The sequence below is a fragment of the Rattus rattus genome, chromosome 2 (genome assembly GCF_011064425.1).
Source record: "Rattus rattus isolate New Zealand chromosome 2, Rrattus_CSIRO_v1, whole genome shotgun sequence".
Lineage (NCBI taxonomy): Eukaryota > Metazoa > Chordata > Mammalia > Rodentia > Muridae > Rattus > Rattus rattus.
The window spans coordinates 82,005,886-82,025,120 of record NC_046155.1 but is presented as its reverse complement, the minus strand read 5'-3'; the positions used below and the strand labels follow the sequence as shown (position 1 = coordinate 82,025,120).

General features: G+C 41.4%; 1 protein-coding gene across 1 annotated transcript in view; it reads left to right on the top strand.

The window, feature by feature from the left end:
• Window positions 1-18,102, top strand: part of Acsm1 (acyl-CoA synthetase medium chain family member 1) — a 34,561-nt gene extending 16,459 nt beyond the window's left edge. Inside the window, exons 7-14 of the mRNA XM_032895641.1 lie at window positions 9,241-9,320; window positions 11,036-11,159; window positions 12,100-12,180; window positions 12,665-12,766; window positions 14,586-14,713; window positions 14,892-14,991; window positions 16,112-16,231; window positions 17,805-18,102. Of these exons, the coding sequence (XP_032751532.1) occupies window positions 9,241-9,320; window positions 11,036-11,159; window positions 12,100-12,180; window positions 12,665-12,766; window positions 14,586-14,713; window positions 14,892-14,991; window positions 16,112-16,231; window positions 17,805-17,891 (822 nt within the window). The 3' untranslated portion in view covers window positions 17,892-18,102. The remainder of the gene's footprint in view (window positions 1-9,240; window positions 9,321-11,035; window positions 11,160-12,099; window positions 12,181-12,664; window positions 12,767-14,585; window positions 14,714-14,891; window positions 14,992-16,111; window positions 16,232-17,804) is intronic.
• The last annotated feature ends 1,133 nt before the right edge of the window (window positions 18,103-19,235 follow it).

Sequence of the window (19,235 nt, the reverse complement as noted above, 5' to 3'; positions counted from 1 at the left end):
AGTAAAGCAATGAGGCTAAGCCCAAATTCCTGGTTCCTAGCTCTGCTGGGCCATGTAGCAGGTGTGGATATGTGGGAGTAGGGGTTAGAGTATCACTCATTATAATAAAATGTTCAAAATAAGCCATTGGAATCTGACAATCTAGCCTTTTATTCCACCTTTGATATTGATTAGCATGTTAGTCGTCAATCACAGCCTTAGCTTCCTTATCAGTCAAGGAAATTTATGAAATATATTTTTATTTATTGCTTGATAATACCGTACATGTATACAATGTATTTTGGTCAAATCCTTGTCCCTACTGCCTCCACTCCAATGTCCTTCACCACTTCTTGATTTCAACCATGTATCCTCTTTTTTTTGTAAACCCACTGAGTCCAATTAATCCTGCCAGTGAATGATAGATGTAGGGCCATTGCTACAGAGACTCACAACTGGTCAGAATGTGGAAAATAAAAATATCATGAAGTCTTCAGTCCTAGATGGAACATCTATAACAGCTCAGAGATCATCATGGAAAAGAAGATAAAATGACTACCTTCTTAATTGCCTTACATTGTTGTGATAAAACACCACGGTTTCTTTGGCTTACACATTCTGTTCACAACCCATCGTGAAAGGAAGACAGGGAAGAAACTTAAGTTAGGAACTTGGAGGCAGTAACTGAAGCAGAGACGATGGAGGCACCCTGATTGCTCCCCATGGCTTGCTCAGCCTGCTGTGTTTTACAACCCAGAACTGCATGCTCAGGTTTGGAACCACCAGATTGAAAGAGCCAAAGATGGTGGAAGGGTGCAGTGGTCTGGAAACTAAGAAGCTTGTGGTGTCCCTTTAAGAGAAACTTATACTGATGATTAAGCAGCTTGCTGTCACCTTGATTCACTGCCAGAAGTGGGGCTTTTTTCCACCAGTGTTCATGTCCTAGCTGCAGATGCAGGGCTTTTAAGAGCAACACTAGTTTAGAAGTCCCTGAGTTAAGACTGAGTTAAGGAGCATCTTTTGGGTATATGCCCATGAGTGGTATAACTGGGTCCTCAGGTAGTACTATGTCCAATTTTCTGAGGAACCTCCAGACTGATTTCCACAGTGGTTGTACCAGCTTCCCATCCCACCAACAATGAAGGAATGTTCTTCTTTCTCCACATCCTTTCCAGCATTTGTTGTCACCTGAGTTTTTGATCTTAGTCATTCTGACTGGTGTGAGGTGGAATCTCAGGATTGTTTTGATCTGCATTTCCCTGACTAAGGATGTTGAACATTTCTTCAGCTGCTTCTCAGCCATTCGATACTCCTCAGTTAAGAATGCTTTGTTTAGTTCTGTACCCCGTTTTTAATAGGGTTATTTGATTCCCTGGAGTCTAACTTGGGTTCTTTGCATATATTGGATATTAACCCTCTATCGGATGTAGGATTGGTAAAGATCTTTTCCCAATCTGTTGGTTGCTGTTTTGTCCTGTTGACAGTGTCCTTTGCCTTACAGAAGCTTTGCAATTTTATGAGATCCAATTTGTCTATTGTTGATCTTAGAGCGTAAGCCATTGGTGTTCTGTTCAGGAAATTTTCCCCTGTGCCCATGTGTTCAAGGCTCTTCTTCCCCACTTTCTCTTCTGTTAGTTTCAATGTATCTGGTTTTATGTTGAGGTCCTTAATCCACTTGGACTTGAGCTTTGTACAAGGCAATAATTGGAGGAGAAGCCCTTGGTCCTTTGAAAGCATGATGCCCCAGTGTAGGGGAATGCCAGGGCGGGGAGGCTGAAGGGAGTGGGTGGAGTGGTAGGGAGGCAGGGGGAGGAGGAATGGGCTAGGGGGTTTCTGGAGGGGAAACTGGGAAAGGGGATAACATTTGAAATGTGAATAAAGAAAATATCCAAAAAAAAAAAAAAAGACTGAGTTAAGCGTGAACAGCAAGCAGATTAAGTTTGGCTCATGTCTTTGTTGTACACTTATCCTACTCCCATTGGTTAGGATATTCAACTGTGGCCAGGGATTTGCCTTATCTAATATTCATGTTCTAACTTATCTACCAGCATGGGACTTGTCTAATATCCATATCTTGCCAACCAGGATGTCAGTTACCCACATACATGTAGACCACTACTAAAAATGGAAATCTTATTCCTAATAGTTTCTGTATTGGTACAGGTGTCTCTCTTATGTTGGGGTTGATCACAGGGGCAATTTACAAAAGCTTATGTGTAGGTGCAGAAAATGCTATCGGGTAGGTAGTTTGGCCTAAGCTTATCAAGGGTAAACTATACAAAACAGTTCTACTTCCATTGTGATTTGTTCCCAAGGGTACAGAACATAACGGAGTATGTAATCAATCTTGGCATTAGAAAGTTTACTAGTAATAGCAGAAACATGAGAAAGTTTCCCTGACCCCTCTAGTTCCTCTGGTCCTTCCTCCCACTCCTCCACAGGACTTGTCAAGCTCCACCTGAAATGCAGCTGTGGTACTCTGCATCAGCTCCCATCAGTTGCTGGATGAAGTCTCTCTGATTTCTCTGATGATGGTTATAGAAGGCTTCTGTCCCAGAACACTCTGCAGGCAGAACAAACGATTTGTCAAAGGTTTTGTGACTGGTTTGATGTTATAGCCCCTCCACTTGAGGACTTGCCTGGTTACGGAAGATGGCCAGTTCAGGCTCTGTGTCCCCAATTACTAAGGAGTTACTCTCATACATACCATGGAGTTTTCATTGCACCAGGTTTTTACCTCATCTCCAAAATGCTCCCCCAACCTATTGTAAATAGGTTGGCTATTGAGCTTTTTTTTTAGTTAATTTCGTATTCAGCTACTTTGAAGAAGGTATTTTTCAGCTATAGAAGTTCCCTGGTAGGATTTTTGGGGTCAGCTATGTATACTATCTTCAAATAGTGATAGTTTGACTTCTTCCTGTCCAATTCGTGTCTCCTTGATCTCATTCAGTTGTCTTATTGCTCTAGCTAAGACTTCAAGTACTGTGTTGAATAGATATGTAGAGAGTGAACAGATTTGTCTTATTCCTGATTTTAGTGGAATTGCTTTGAGTTTCTCTATTTAATTTGATATTGGCTATCGGCTTGTCGTATGTGACATTTATCATGTTTAGGTATTCCCTTGTATTTCTATTCTATCCAAGAGTTTTCTCATGAAGGGGTTAAAATTTGTCAAACCTTTTTCAGTGTATAATGAGATGATCATGTGAGTTTTTTCTTTCAGTTTGTTTATTTGGTGGATTACATTGACAGATTTTCATTTACTGAACTATTCTTGCATTTCTGGGATGAAGCCTACTTGATTGTTGTGGGTGTTTTATTTGATGTACTCTTGGATTTGGTCTGTGAGTATTTTCATTAAGTAATTTTACATCAATGTTCATGAGGGAAATTGGTCTCTAATTTTCTTTTTTGTTGAGCCTTTGTGTGGTTTGAATATCAGGGTGACTGTGGCCTCATAAAATGAGTTTGGCAATGTTTCTTCTCTTTCTATTTTGTGAAATAATTTAAGGAATATTGGCAATATCTCTTTTGTGAAAGTCTGGTAGAATTCTGCACTAAAACCATCTGGCCCTGGAATTGGGGGGGGGTGTTGGGAAACTTTTAATTTCTGCTTCTATTTCCTTATGTGCTTTAGGTCCATTTAAATTGTTTATCTAATCTTTTTTCTTTTTATTAATCATTTTATTTGTTTTTATCTCAAATAATATCCCCCTTTTTGGTTAGCCCACCACAAAACCCCCCATCCTATTTATCTGATCTTGATTTCCTTTGGTAAGTGATATCTATTGAGAAGATTGGTCATTTGTTTTAGATTCTCCACTTTTGTGGAGTACAGGTTTCTGACCTAAAAACTCTTCGTATTTCCTCAGTGTCCCCTTTTCTTATTTTGTTTATTCAGATATTCTCTCTGCCTTTTGGGTAGTTTGGATAAGGGTTTGTCAATCTTGCTGATTTTTCTCAAAGAACCAACTCTTCATTTCATTGATTCTTTGTTCTTCTCTCTTTGTTTCTATTTTATTGATTTCAACCCTCAGTTTGATTATTTTCTGCCAGCAACTTCGAGTGAGAGTATTTGCTTCTTTTTGTTCTAGAAGTTTCAGATGTGTTGTTAAGTTGCTAGTATGAAATATCTCTGATTTCTTTTTTAAAGCATTTAGTGCTACAAACTTTCTTCTTAGTCACCACTTTCATGTGTCCCTTAGATTTCATTTTCTTTGAATTCTAGGAAGTCTTTAATTTCTTTCTTTATTTCTGCCTTGATCCCACAGTTGCTCAGTGGGGAGTTGTTCGGTTCCCTTGAGTTGGGGAGCTTCCTGTTGCTTCTGTGGTTAAAGTTCTGCTTTAATCTGTGGTGGTTTGATAGGATACAAGGGAATTATTTTCATTTTCTTATGTCTGTTGAGACTTGCTGGAATCAATCTGTGAGAATGTTCCAAGAGGTAGTGAGAAGAAGGTATATTCTTTTGTGCTTGGGTGAAATGTTCTGTGAATATCTGTTAGGTCCATTCATAACCTCTTTTATTTCCATTATTTTTTCTATTTAGTTTTTGTCTGGATGACCTGTCCAATGGTGAGAGTGGTGTGTTTAAATCTCCCATTATGAATGTGTGAGGTTCAATGTGTGATTTAAGCTTTTGTATTTTTTTTTAATTTGGGTACCTTTGAATTTAAGCATAAATGTTCAGACTTGAAACATTATTTTGGTGGATTTTTTTCTTTGATTAATACGAAATATCTTTCTCTATCTCTTTTGATTAATTTTTGTTTGAAACCTATTTTGTTAGATATTAAAATGGCTACACCAGCTTGCTTCTTGGGTCCATTTGCTTGTAAAATCTTTTCTCAAGCCTTTAACTTTGATGTTAAGGTGTATTTCTTGTATGCAGCAAATGGATAGATCCTGTGTTTGTATCCATTGTATTAGCTTATATCTTTTTATTGTGGAGTTGAGTTCATTGATATCGAGAGATTTTAGTGAGCAATGACTATTAATTCCTGTTATTTTGGGCTGGAGAGATGGCTCAGTGCTTAAGAGTACCAACTGCTCTTCTAGAGGTTCTGAGTTCAATTCCCAGCAACCACATGGTAGCTCACACCTATCTGTAATGGGATCTGATGCCCTCTTCTAGTGCGTCTGAAGACAGCTACACTGTACTTATATACATCAAATAAATAAATAATTCTTTTCAAAAATGCCTGTTATTTTGTTGTTCTTATTGTCGTTGTTGTTGTTGTTGTTGTTGTTGTTGGTGGTGGTGGTGGTGGTGGTGGTGGTGGTGGTAGTGGTGGTGGTGGTTGTAGTGATGGTGATGGTGGTGGTGTTGGTAGTGGTGTGTGTGTATTTCCCTTGAGTTTTGCTGGTTTGAGATTATTTATTGCCTGTTTGTAGGTGTAATTAACTTCCTTGGGTTGGAGTTTTACTTCTAGTACTTTCTGTAGAGCTACATTTGTAGATAGATTTGCATTTAAACTTGACTTTGTCATAGACTATCTTGTTTTTCCATCTATGGTACCTGAGAGTTTTGCTATATATAGTAGTCTATGCTGGTATCCATATTGACTTAGAGTCTACAAAACATTTGCCCAGGCCCTTCTGGCTCTGAAGTCTCCATTGAGAAGTCAGATATTAATTCTAATAAATCTGCATTTATGTTTCTTGACCTTTTCTCCCTGCAATTTTTAATATTCTTTCTTTGTTCTGTATATTTAGTGTTTTTATTGTTTATGTGGCATGGGGATCTTTTTTTCTGGTCCAATCTATGGGGTGTTCTGTAAGCTTCTTGTACCTTTGTAGCCACATCCTTCTTTAGGATAGGAAGCTTTTCTTCTATGAGTTTGTTAAATATATTCTCTGGAAAAATAAATCTATTTCTGTTATTCTCAGATTTGGTGTTTTCATAGAGTCCTAGATGTCTTTTTTTCTTTTCTTCGATTTCTTTAAGGAATTTTTTTATTTCCTCTTTCAGGACCTCTATCATCTTCATGAAGTTGGTTTTAAAGTTGTTTTCTTGGGCTTCATCTGTGTTAGGATATCCAGGGCTTGCTGTAGTAAGATAGCTGGACTCTGGTGGTGCCATATTGTCTTGGTGGTTGACTGTGTTCTTACTCTGGTAATTAAGTGTCTCAGTTTGAAATGTTTATATGTCCAAATATTGATTTCTGAGTTTGTCTTTGTTGGATGGTGTGGAGGTTTGAATAGGTTTGATCCCTATAGTCTAATACGTTTGAATGAGTGGACCACTGGAAGTGACACGATTAGAAGGTGTGTCCTTCTTGAAATAGGTATTGCATTTTTGAAGGAAGTGTGCCACTGTTGGGTAGGCTTTGAGGTCTGATGTTCGTGTCCCACCCATTGTGGAGGAGAGCCTCTTTCTGACAGCCAGCAGATCAAGATGTAGAACTCTCAGCTCCTTCTCTGGCACCATGTCTGCCTGGGTACTGCCATCCTTCCTGCCATGGTGATAAAGGACTGAGCCTCTGAAACTGTAAGCCAGTCTTAACTAAATGTTTTTTTTATAAAAGTTACTTAGTCATACTGTCTCATCATAGCAACAAAACCCTACCCAAGACAGAAGTGTATTTTGTTCCTTGGTTTTTATTTCCTTTGGTCTTCTGGTCATTGTGGCCTCTGTTTCTGGGGCCAGTGTAACGTCTGATCCTGTAGGAAGTGTATGGCCAGGTTGGGGGCTGGATATCTGGTGGCTAACTGGACAGGGAGTCCCTGTTCTTCTGACTGGTGTAGCCTGCACCTTAGCACCTGAAGTCTTCTGGAGATGGGAGTTAGGGACCCAGTCATGGAGAGGGCAGTAAGGTGTTTGTGATGGATCTTTGGGAACTGAATCTAGGAAATGGGGCAGTTGAGATGGCAGGTGAGTTACTTACCTGTTCTGACAGGTGTGGTCTTCACCTGAGCAGGTGATATCTGCAGGCCTTTTATGAATTTTTAATAAAAATTTTTATGTATTTTTAGTCTCCTGTTGCAAATTGGATATAAGGATAAAAGTAAAGCTATTTACTCTTCAAGTTCTGGAAATAAAATGTTTTTGTCTCTGCCAGCCTCACTCAGCTAAGCTCCTTCTTGCTAGGGGCTGTTAGAAGACAGGCCCGCTCCCCATCCAACAGTCCACCAAGCACCACAGTTTTACTCAGCCTACTCTTGAGCCCTTCAGTCCCTCAAGGTTATGTTCCTAAGTTTCTTTCCCTTCTAAGTCAATCTCATTTCACTTCCATTTCTCCAGTAAACATAGTAGATAGTAGTACATGGGGCCATCAAAACTCTGGGCAGAGTCCAGTCTTTTCCTTCCAAGATCCAGCATAAATAAATAGAGACCACATTGGAGTCAAAACTGCATATGGAACTTTCAACTTGGATCTTCCCCTGAGCTACTGGAATACAGAATAATAGTCTTTCACAAGGCTGGACAGTCGCAGTAAGCTCAACTCCTAGTCACCCCACGACTAAAAAGGGTTTGATGAAGGGGCATGATATTGTCAATGCATCTCCAAATCAGAGCGGCTGTGACTACCTGCACTTATGAGACCCTTGTATAATCTGGCTATTCACATTCCTTGGTAAAAGGAGTTGGGAAAAGGACACCAGAGCCCTGCTTTAAGTAATAGCCTCATGCTCTCTCCTGGGCCTCCAAAGTTGCATATAATCCTGTCCAACTGCAGACAGTGTGAGGAAGTGCAAGTGTACATTCATAGGAGGTAGAAGGCCAGTTGAAGGGACATTTCTTCTATGCGACTTCAAGAGGTCACCATCATCCAGTGTAGGACTTTCCAGTTGATGTAGCTATTTAGAGGTCACTCACATTCCTCTAGGTAACCCCTCAACGATAACCCTGTATGCACACCCAATAATTCATCAGTAATTCAAGCTGGACTTGAATTGAATCTTTTGTGGGGGTGGGAGGGTCTGTTTCATCAAACACAATTTGTTCACATCTACTCAGGAAAAAGTAGTCCAACAAAGAGAAACAAATGAAGGTCTAAGATAGACTGTGTTGCTAAGCTAGGGTTGAGTAGTTAGGTAAGTTAATTCTCATATTTAAATGCATGATGGGCTTATTAGAACTCAACATCACCCTAAGTCTAGGAACACCTGTATTCTATTTTCCACTAAGAAGTTTCCACTAAGTGAGTTTCTGTCCCTGAGAGCCAAGGGCCATTCAAAAGACAAAGATTCTAAATGACTGTGTTAGAATCATTTTTGGAGATTGGTGCCTAGTAGATGTTCACCATATGTAATCTCTGGTTATAAATAATCTATGATTTATCTCAGCACTTTGTCTCATCTACCTAGAGTAAAATCAGATACACACTGGTTGCCTTTTGGGTGGAGCAGGGTTCGGGGAAGGAGATGACACTGTTTGTGATGAAGGCAATGAGCACTGGTGTGAGTCAAACTCAGATTTGCAGAGAGGATGTGAACATGAGACATTACTCAAACAGAAGCCAAAAGGTCAAACCTGATTGGTTCCAGTGAGGTACTACTTGGAGTATACGCTCCCAAATGCTATGCTTCAGTTGTAGTGTCTTGGAACACATGACCATTCTCACGTTACTGGCCAAGAGAATGTTGCAGAGGAACCAGGCACCCACAGGCACTTGCTCTCTTTGATGCTCCTCACTCTTTCAGATTACCTCCATCCCCAATCTGGAATTCTTTTGACCCCTTCTCTAATGAATAACAATGAGAATTGAATACTTTAGATCCTCAGGTTTGTAGCTCCTCCCTCAGTCTTCCTGTACATACCTCTTGTTCTTTGCTCTGCATCTAAAGTGATGTTATTCTGTTCTACCAAAATGTTTGTTTAGTTCCTGAGACATTTCCCCCTGTGAACCCTCCTGTCTTTTTGAGCATCCCCAGCTCTCTGTCTGTAGACATGCTGTTAATATCCTCCTAATGCCACCTCCTTCATAAGCTCCTTGGAGCATCCAACCCTCTGATGCCCTCTGCTATGTACTTGACAGAACTCTACATTCTCTCATGACACTTACCAACTTCTACCTTATCACACATGTCTTTTTATCTTTTCTGTTAGTATCTAAGTTTTATGCTATCAAGAACATTGATTTGCTTTTTTTGCATTTGCCCCTGCCATGAATGAAATCCATGTATAGTGTGCATGTATGAAAATAACCACAAAATAAGTAGCCTTACCTGGAGGAGAGATCATAACCTAAGTGCTAATCATTGGCTGACATTTTTAACCTTAACTACAAAAGCAAAATTCTTTATCTCTTCATTTCCAGGCACTGTTCAAATACCCTATCACTCAATGCCTTGCTGCCCCAGCCGTGTATCGAATGGTTCTTCAGGAGAATATCTCCAAGTATGTAGCAATAGATTGTAACTGCAGTCTTTGGGTAGGATTTTAATGTTTCTGCTGTGCCAAGATTTGTTTTTCCTTTGTTTCCTTTGTGAGTGTGTATATGTGTTTGTTTGTGTGTTGATAATTATTAGTCTAATTATCAAGACCTGGACTTTTAGCCTTACATTTTTATAGATGTATTCATTTGTATGTGGGTTTATTATTTGTGACATACAAAAACAAAAATACAAAATTGCCTATGGTGAAAATTTACAAAATGATGAACTATTAAAAATGCCCTTGTAATCACTCAATCACTCACATGTCAGAAAAAATAAAAACTGCCCATGCCTCTGAGGCTTCATGTGCCTTGTGTCCCCTAAATAAAGTGGCTGTGTATTTTCTTGGTGGTAAGAAATATTCCTAAGAAAATGGGTCTGCTTTTCATACTTTCAACTTTTATATATTCAATCATACATTATTCTGTGGCATCTGACTTCCTTTTCCAACATCAAGTGTCTGTAATTTATTCGTGTTGTGTATTTTTACAGTTAGTTTGTCTTCATTGCTATATAAGTATCACAATTACTTTTATCATGCTATCATTAATGGAGATGTGGTTAGCTTTTGGCTGGGAGATGTCGTTAACTAGTACTGCACTTACCTGTGGTACTTGAAACCCAAGTACCGGTAAATATGTTTTCTGACATTTTTCTAGGGCACAGGTTTCTAGGTTATGCTACAAGCAATTTCAATATCTTCCATAGTATTAAACTAAGTATTAAACCACAGTACACTCTCTCTGTCAAGACTGAAGGATTTCCCTTGTTCCACATAATTTTCACATCTGCTCCTGTCAGTTAAAGTTTGCAATCCAACAGATGTGAAGTTTTAGTTATCATATTATAGTTTTATTTTTGTTCTCTGAGTTTGGGGTTGGTCTTTAGCTAACTTGAAATCTGCCCTTTAAAGACTCTGGTTATGTATACATATTCTGATATTCTGATATCAGTACCTCTCAAACCCCAACAGGTAGCTAGGTTCCTAACTAAGCCAGCTAAATCAAACCTCAGTCATTTCCCTCCCATTTTCTTCAAAGAATAAAATTTTGTAGGCCCTATCTTTCCATGAGGGAAATGGGAGAGCAATCTCTCATGATACCCCTCCTCTCTTTCTCTCTCTCTCTCTCTCTCTCTCTCTCTCTCTCTCTCCAATTGACCCAACCTGCCTTAATGTTCTGCCCAACCCTTTTCTAGCCCTGACTTTCAACCCTCACATAGAAATAGAAAAGGCTCTCAGTGAGCACAGCCCATCCCTCACAGAAGGCTGTAGAGTTAGTTCTGTTACACCTAGCTTCCCTTGGGATCTCTTCCCTTAGCATTTGTAGTTTATAAAGGTGTCCCTCTTGGACACATAGGAAGGTTTTCTAGGGTGGCTTCTTATGACTCTTATGAATTCTTGTCTCCCTCTTGCTACATCAGCATCCAAACTTAATCAAAACATCAGTGATATAACCCATCCTCTTCACCATCACTCACTCCCTGCCAGAAAACACTAACAGGGATTTACTGAGAGGAATGGCATCTGTCTGGCTGTGACCATCAGTAAAAGGGCAGAAAGTAGATTTAAAATGAGAGCACAGACCACTGAATGATCAGAATGACAAGCTATATGCTCTTGTTGTTTTATATTTTCTGCAAAGCATCCACAGCGTGACATATTTGTCTTCCGCTAAGTCTCAGGTTCCCCACCCTGGAGCATTGCGCAACTGGTGGAGAGAGCCTGCTGCCTGAGGAATATGAGCAGTGGAAGGAAAGGACAGGCCTTTCCATTCATGAGGTCTATGGACAGTCAGAAACGGTAGGTGTACAGGCCCCTTCTGCACCATTGCTGTGGGCTCAGCTACAGAGTACAACCAGTGAGCCAACATGACCCAGTGTGTGCTGATGTCTTCTTTGTGCACAATACCACTGAAAGCCAATGGGGTGGGGGGCTTTGGGGTTCAAAGGCAAGTTATCCCAAATTTGCAGAAAGAAAACATACAGTTCATCAACTCATTGAGAGACTCATCAGCTGAAAGCTGTGAGGCAAAATGTAAAAAGACATTACACCTGACATTGTTAGCCCAGGGTTGTCCCATGGGGGTAGTGGGCTAGAAAGGTCTCATCTGCAATATAGAGAACACTGTCAGCAAAACTGACAATTCCACCCTCACAGCCTAGAGTAGCCACATGAAGAGAGCTGGCTTTCAAAGTTCACATCTGGGTGTCGAGGAGAGCAAGGCGTGTTAAAGTGAGATTATAGCGGTAGCAGATGAGTAAACAAGGAGTTTCTGTATATATCACACACACAAGCATACAATCATGCTCACATACACATACATACACTTAATGATATCCCAAAGTGTCACTGAGCTTGCAGATTGTCAGGGCATTTATAGTATCAGTCGCCTTGTGAACCTCAAGGACTTCATTCATGGTCATCTCCTCAGACATTTGCAATTAAAGTCTAATGATTGGATGGAGCCACTTCCTGGCATTCCTCTAGCTAATAATGTCTGCTATTTCAGGGCCTATAATACACTGAATATTTTAGGTATTAGTCACAAACTTGTCTGCTGTTTTTACCAAAACAAACAGTCCATGTAGCATAGATCTAGCACATGCTGGGAATAACAAGTGTCCTTTGAATGGAGTTGGGTCAGTGTCTTGAACCTAAATCCTACTCTTAACAATGGCCTCTACCAGAGGTCTTGCCTGTGGCTTTGCTTTAGCCAACCTTGGTCTTCTTTTGTAAACAGGGGATCACCTGTGCCATCTTCCGGGAAATGAAGGTCAAGCGAGGCTCCATAGGGAAGGCCGTTTTACCCTTTGACATACAGGTCTGGTCTCAGGGTGCTGATGGGGAGCACTTTAGAGCTCACTGGGGTTGGAATCTTGTGTGATGGCCTGTGGTAGGGCCAGCCACACCATCACCTCTGTCAGTCTACTCCTTGTTCCCTGTTTCCCCTGACATCTGTGTAAGCTTCAGGTGAGAGGTACTTTGGCTACCAATGCAGCTCACTTAATGGAGAAATCATCACACATGGTGCATGAGAAAGAAAAATAAATAATTCTCTTAGGTGACATTGTTTTCCAGTTTGGAGACATAGAAGTAACATCTGCATTCCCATAAAGCAAAGAGCCCCTTGATTTGGGTTCCATATTGACTGACTTCAAAGAATTTGAGAGTTTTATTCTATTTTCTGACAGTTTCTCCATGAGTAGGTCCCAATTACCTTACAAGTGTCTTGTGATGAGCCAAGCAGTGGCGCAGAGGGCTGGGAGAGCCCCCACACTGTGGAATTCACAGGCTTCTTGTTCCAGATCATCGATGAGAAGGGCAACATCCTCCCACCCAACACGGAAGGATACATTGGCATCAGGATCAAGCCCACCAGGCCGCTAGGCCTCTTCGTGGGATATGAGGTAACAGCGCAGCACCCGGCTGAACCTGAAGAACGTGTACAGGTGGCCCTGTAGTCTGAGCTTCTTTGAATTGTCTTCTCCTCCCTCTAGCCTAATGCAGTCCATTACGCCCATCTATACTCTTGGTACATTGTCACAGCCCTTCTGTCCAAGCCCACTTGGGATTTAAGAGCTAAATGAAGGGGTAGAAAGAGGATTGACCTCAGTGTCACCAGACTTAGCCTCCAATAAGCCCAGCCGTCCCTTCTCAGAGAAAACTGGAAGTGTTGTGCGTCTTACCCATGCCAAGTGATCAGTGCAGGTCTAGGAGCTACGTCTTTTAGGAGATCTGCAGAAAGCTGGGTTGAACTATCAGAAAGCCTGCTGAAGTTGCCGATCAAACAAACTCTGACCCTCCTGGTTAGTGGTGATCCCAAGAGGGGCTTCTTGGGCTACAGGAGGACCATGGAAAGGTGACCAGACTCTGAAACTAACCTCAGGCTCCATCCCCTTTCTCCACGCAGTCCTTGCCTGACTTTATCACTGGCTTCACACCACCACCTCGGGGAGCATTTCCTGCGGGTGTGTTTATAAATCCCAAGTAATTGCAATGGGCAGGTATGAGAACCACGTGCACATCCACGATCCCCAAACTTCGGTATTATATATTAGTTATAGCACATAATGTCTGCGTGTGTTCACTTTTCTTTTCTCCTCCTTGAGTTTTGTTTCTGAGAATTAAGACTAAGATCCACATAGTTGTTTTGGTAACCGTATCACAGAACTCAATGCCCCCTGGAAGTCACAGTGAAGGACTTCTCTAATGAGACCTGGTCTTTGTTGTTTGTTTTGAAGTAAAATAGAATAGAAAATTCACTCCACCACTTTCAAATGTGCACCTCAGTGGCATGGAAACAATTCATGACAGAGTAAAACCCTCACCATCGTCTGTCTCCAGAAAATTGACACCCTCCAACCCTGTACCAGTTGCACAGCACACCCAGCTCCAGCATCTGGCTAGCTTTCCTCTGCATTCTGATTTTATGAATTTGCCTGTTTCGTATCATTTGCATCCATGAGATCATGTGAAGCAGCTTGTTTCACTTACCTCACATTTGGAAGCTTTTTCTGCCATAATGCATTTGAACTCTACCCCATCCCTTCCCCCTCCTTGTGAGCCTCTAGCACTGCATCTTTGGGGGCCTTGGGATGTCCCTTACGCTCTGTGGTGGCATTGCTCTACAGGCTAGTGGCTGCTATAGTAAGAGGATGAGGAATCTTGTCTGTGATCAAATTTCATAACATCTATGTGCCCACATGCCACACGAAATCTGAGAGAGGTCATAGAATGGATCAATGTCTGTATCCTGATTGGAATATTGAACAATAGTTTTGAAACATATTGCCATTGAAGGAAACTAGATAAAAGACCTATGGGATTTCTTGGTATTGTTTCTTATTCTAATTAATGTTCTTACTTTACATTGTTTTATACTGTCATAAGAAAAGCTTAAGTTATACAGTGCCTGTGTCATAGGACTCCTGTGATGATCAGATTAGGTAGCACTTGGCAAAGGGGATTCACTACTACTGCTGTTCTTCCCAGCCGTCCTAGCAATGAACGCACTGAGCATATAGCTCAGAATGGAAACTTTATTCTGGTAGAGAGTTGCATAAAAGTAAGATGTTATTTTTTAATACCAACTGAATGATGTTCACAGATGGCGCCGCAGCCCACAGTGTTTGGGCTTGTCCAGGTGCCATGTGCAGAATTCAAACTCAGACATGACCCCCAAGCTCAACTCTAAGCTTCAACAAAGACATTTTGTTCTCTTTGCAGAATAGCCCAGAGAAGACATCTGAAGTGGAGTGTGGGGACTTTTACAATAGTGGGGATAGAGCAACTATTGATGAAGATGGCTACATCTGGTTCTTGGGGAGGAGTGATGATGTCATCAATGCTTCCGGGTAGGTGTGGCTTGCCCTGGTCTGTTTTTTGACACCCTCAAAGGCCTCATGGCACTTTGCCTGCCTGATATTCCTCCATGCCTTGATGATGGGACCCTCACCCTGACTCTCAAAGTACAAGGTGTAAGGGATGGTTCTCTGCAGCCTTGGCGTACACTCAGAACTGTTGCTTCTCCAGGTACCGCATCGGGCCTACAGAGGTGGAGAACGCCTTGGTGGAGCACCCAGCAGTGTCAGAGTCTGCGGTGGTGAGCAGCCCTGACAAGGATCGAGGAGAGGTAAGGAGGAGACAGAAGCGTGTTGTTGCATGCAGAAGCTGGAGAGATAGAGGTCAGGAGACTTCCAAGGCCTTAGCATAACCTGGGAATCTAGGATGGAACTCGGGCCCCTGGTGTTCACATGCACTTACACGGACGGTGTGGACTGAAAAAGCCTGAAATTGAATGAGCTGCATTGTGCCAAATCATTTCACCCTCAGGGAACCCAGTAGCCTGAGGTTGGAGATGTGGCAAAAGAATTAGTAACTAAATCAAAACCCCGTGCCCCAAGGACTCGTCTCACATTCTCAGTAGTTTCACATTCTCAGTATAGGAAAGGATGGTGCAGGGAGTTTAAGTAACTTACCTAAGTCCTGCAGAGAATAAAGGGGGAGAGAAAGCCATGCTGATTTCTAAAATGCATGCTCTGGACCTAAGTATAATTCAGTGGGTATTTTAGTTTCCTTCCTGTTTCTGTGGTAAAATATCCTGATAAAAAGCAACCAAGGGGAAAGGAGGTTTATTTTGCAACCTGGTTACCATCTTTGCAGAGAAGTCTCACACACACACACACACACACACACACACACACACACACAAAAATGCAAATTTTAGAACATGCATTCATTGGCTCAACAATGTCTAGTGAACACTTCTGTGCACCAGGACTTGTATAAGAAAGTGGGTAAGTGGGGATATAGTTAATGGTGTAAAATAAAAATTATCACAATATTGTTAAAAAAGTCACTGCTGTTTTAATTTATTATGATGATTATTATTGCCCATTGAGTTCTAGACACAGAACAGTATACATAGTGAATGCATATTGATGTTAATAATGGTGATGGTAGTAATAACAGATTTCTCATGGACCTTTAATAAAAAATAAAAAGAAAAACACCGTTAGGAATGAATTTCTTTTGTACCTACTTCACAAAGAAGAAGGTTAAGAGTAGGAGAGACCAGGTGTTTTCCAACATATGCAGTGGAAATGGGGAGAACAGAGATTTGAACCTGGTTCTTATGCATAACCCCTAGCCTCAAACATCAACTCAAGCCTATAGTGAGTTTTGCCCGTTGACTTATAGAGCTGTGTATGGAACAAGTTGCCACGCATCTGACCTCCGCTTTCATTTTGCAGGTGGTGAAGGCTTTTATTGTCCTCAACCCAGAGTTCCTGTCACATGATCAGGAACAGCTTATCAAAGAGCTACAGCAGCATGTGAAGTCAGTGACTGCACCATACAAGTACCCAAGGAAGGTGAGCCAGGCTAGCTGGGCTCTCACTGGCTGCCCCACCTCTCAGAGTGCAGCCATGGGGTGGGGGTGAGGAGCAGTTCAGTCCATCAAAAGGTTTTGTTTCTTTGGGAATCTCTACCCTATAGCAAAAATTCAAAATGAACACAATGATACACATTAAGCAAAAGGAAAAGATTAGGAGAGCACCCAAAGATTACTTTTTAATGTTATTCATTATTCTGTAAATTTTAAGAAGAAATCAAAATCAATACTTTTCAATGTGACCCATAGTAAGAAATAAACCTATTTATCAACCCCGATAATATACATACATAAAACTAACAAAAGGAAACAGAATATTTATTCTTAGAGCCCCAATACATTTTGAGGTGCTTATTTTGTTACATCTGTTTTAAGTGACATGTGCAAGCATGAGACACTGTCCAGTAAGAGTGAAATGAACTAGTCACAAAATTGAAAATTGTCCTGTAATTTAAGCTGGTTATAGAGTTGTTTTTATGTTCTTTTTTCTTTGTTTTGTTTTTGAGACAATGTCTCTCTGTGTAACCCAGGCTGTTCTCATGCTGGCCTCAAACTAACAATCCTCCTGCCTTGGTCTTCTGGGTATCACAATCACAGGCATATACCATTATGTCCAGTTTCAGATTATTTTACCTTTGACATAAAATGCCTTATCAGTATATTAAGAGAGAAAACAAGCTATGAAGGAATATGCCTAGTATTCCCCTGCTGGTTTAAAATAAGAGGGAACAGACAATCGTGTCAGAAAGTCATTTTTTTCCTATTGTAGTACATTCTTGTACCATCTGCACATTCACCGAGGCACACATGTTAGGAAGCTGCAGGGCTAACATGTACTGTGTACTAAAATACTTACTGTACGTGCCAGGCTCTAGCCCCAGTGCCCTATACTTTAAGCCTGCCCGCAGTCTGAAGAATATGTATGCATGTTTTATAGAGATGAAGCTGTGGCTCAAGTTGCATAAGGTTTCACTCAGTAAGAAGACTGCTAAAACTCAAAATTCTGTGTGACAACAACATACCAACCCTTTGTATTAGTCAAGGCTCTTGCCCTTGCAGGGAGCAGAAAACCTTACTTCTAATCAGAGAGAGTTATAGATACATACATACATACATACATATATACATACATACATACATACATACATACATACATATGTAGTACAATGCCCCAAACAATGGAGGCTGATAACCATGAAGGTCTCTCACTCAAGTCTATTTGTCTCTTCTACTTCTGCCCCATATCCCTCATCCTGGGGTGAGGATGTCACAGAGGCACCTACCTTACTCTGTAAGAGACAGAGAACATAGTGACCAACATTAGTGACCCCAAACTCTTCTGCATGAAGAGGACACATTCTGCTTTCTGGGTCAAAGTTAAGATACATGACCACACTCTCCTCCAGAGGTCAGGAGAGACCTGCAATGCTCAGGGGAGCCCATGGGGTCACCACAGGTGTCAACCTGTGTAGGAAAGTGGGGTGAAGCAGGGAATGGGGACTTGGAAAGAAACCATGGAAACTGTAAGTCAGGATGACTTTCTTCTCTACCAGGTGGAGTTTGTTTCAGAATTGCCCAAAACCATCACAGGCAAAATCAAAAGAAAGGAACTTCGAAATAAGGAGTTCGGTCGCATATGAACAACAATCAACCCAAAGCATCCTGTGACCTGAATCCTTCGCTTTAGGGGGTGGGGGTGGGGTGAGAATGGAATGCAGGAAGGGGAAGTGTGAAAAAGAAAACCAAGACCCCAACATTTTTGGTGCTTTTTTTTAATTCAGTTGCTACCCTTCCTGAAAGGTCACAGTGCACTCTCATACTGTAGGCAATAAAAATACAGATTAAATATCACCCTGTGTTATCCACCATTCTATGGATGGATGCCTGCCCTCCATAATCATCCCCAGTTGTCAATCTGAGATACTCCAGGGTCAGACTCTCCCTCTGGACAGCAGTTTCTAGAGGAGCCCTGAGCATGCATTCAGCAACCAGTTACAGAAAGACTACCCAGAGCCTGCATCAGATTAGGCTAGACAGGAAGTCCACTGAGCTCAGCTGTGGCTTATTAGCAACACTAAACTTGCCACACCATCCTGTCCCTCTTGCTTTGGATGAGTTCACCATCATTTGACCCTACCTCCACTAATGCTGGTGCTACTCCTGTGCCCTAATTTAAATCCACCATGAGTGAAGGAAAGGTCCAGCCTCCAGGAACCCAGGAGGGTCCCTCTATCTCTACCCATGGATCACAGAGCCTTAATTCCATGGGGGCTTTTCTCCACAAGGAATCCATATGTATTCCTGTCCCAAGGACAAGAACATGACCCTCCAGGGATCCCACTCACTGTAAGGGCCCAGTAATCTTCAGCCAAGATTCCTCTACAGATAGACCCTTGTTTTCCACTGTAATCTCCTTGGAGGGAGTCATTATTGAGAAATCCCTTTAACATCCAGCTGATTCTTGGGTAGATACACACACTCAGGGGAATAAACAAATTCAGCAAGCTCAGAGCCAAGCAAAACACACATTAACCCCAGGCTCACTTGGGAATACCTCCATAGCCCCATATAGTGACCTGCCCCCTTTAAACTCTTACTGAAGGTGGTATCTTATGGACTCTAAATATAGTATTGGGCATGACTAGGGGACTCTGTAGGGCTATGGCTAGATCCCAAGAAACCAGAGAATATCTAATTAGAATGATCCTTGTGGAAAGGGTGAAATAGTCAGGTTGGGAGTACAGTAATAGGTGGGCATTTTGGTTTAGGAGATTTAAAAGCCAAGATAAAAGTGTGCCCTAAGATCCTGCACATAGGAGTATAGTGGAACTCCCCAATCCCAATAATACTGCTGAAGTATTAGATGGAGATTTGGGGGGAGAAGTATTAGATGATATCATTGTCATCATTAAAGTTGTGACTAACCATGTAAGTGACAAACAGAGGGGATGGGCTACCAATAAGGATACTGGCTCCGTCTTCCC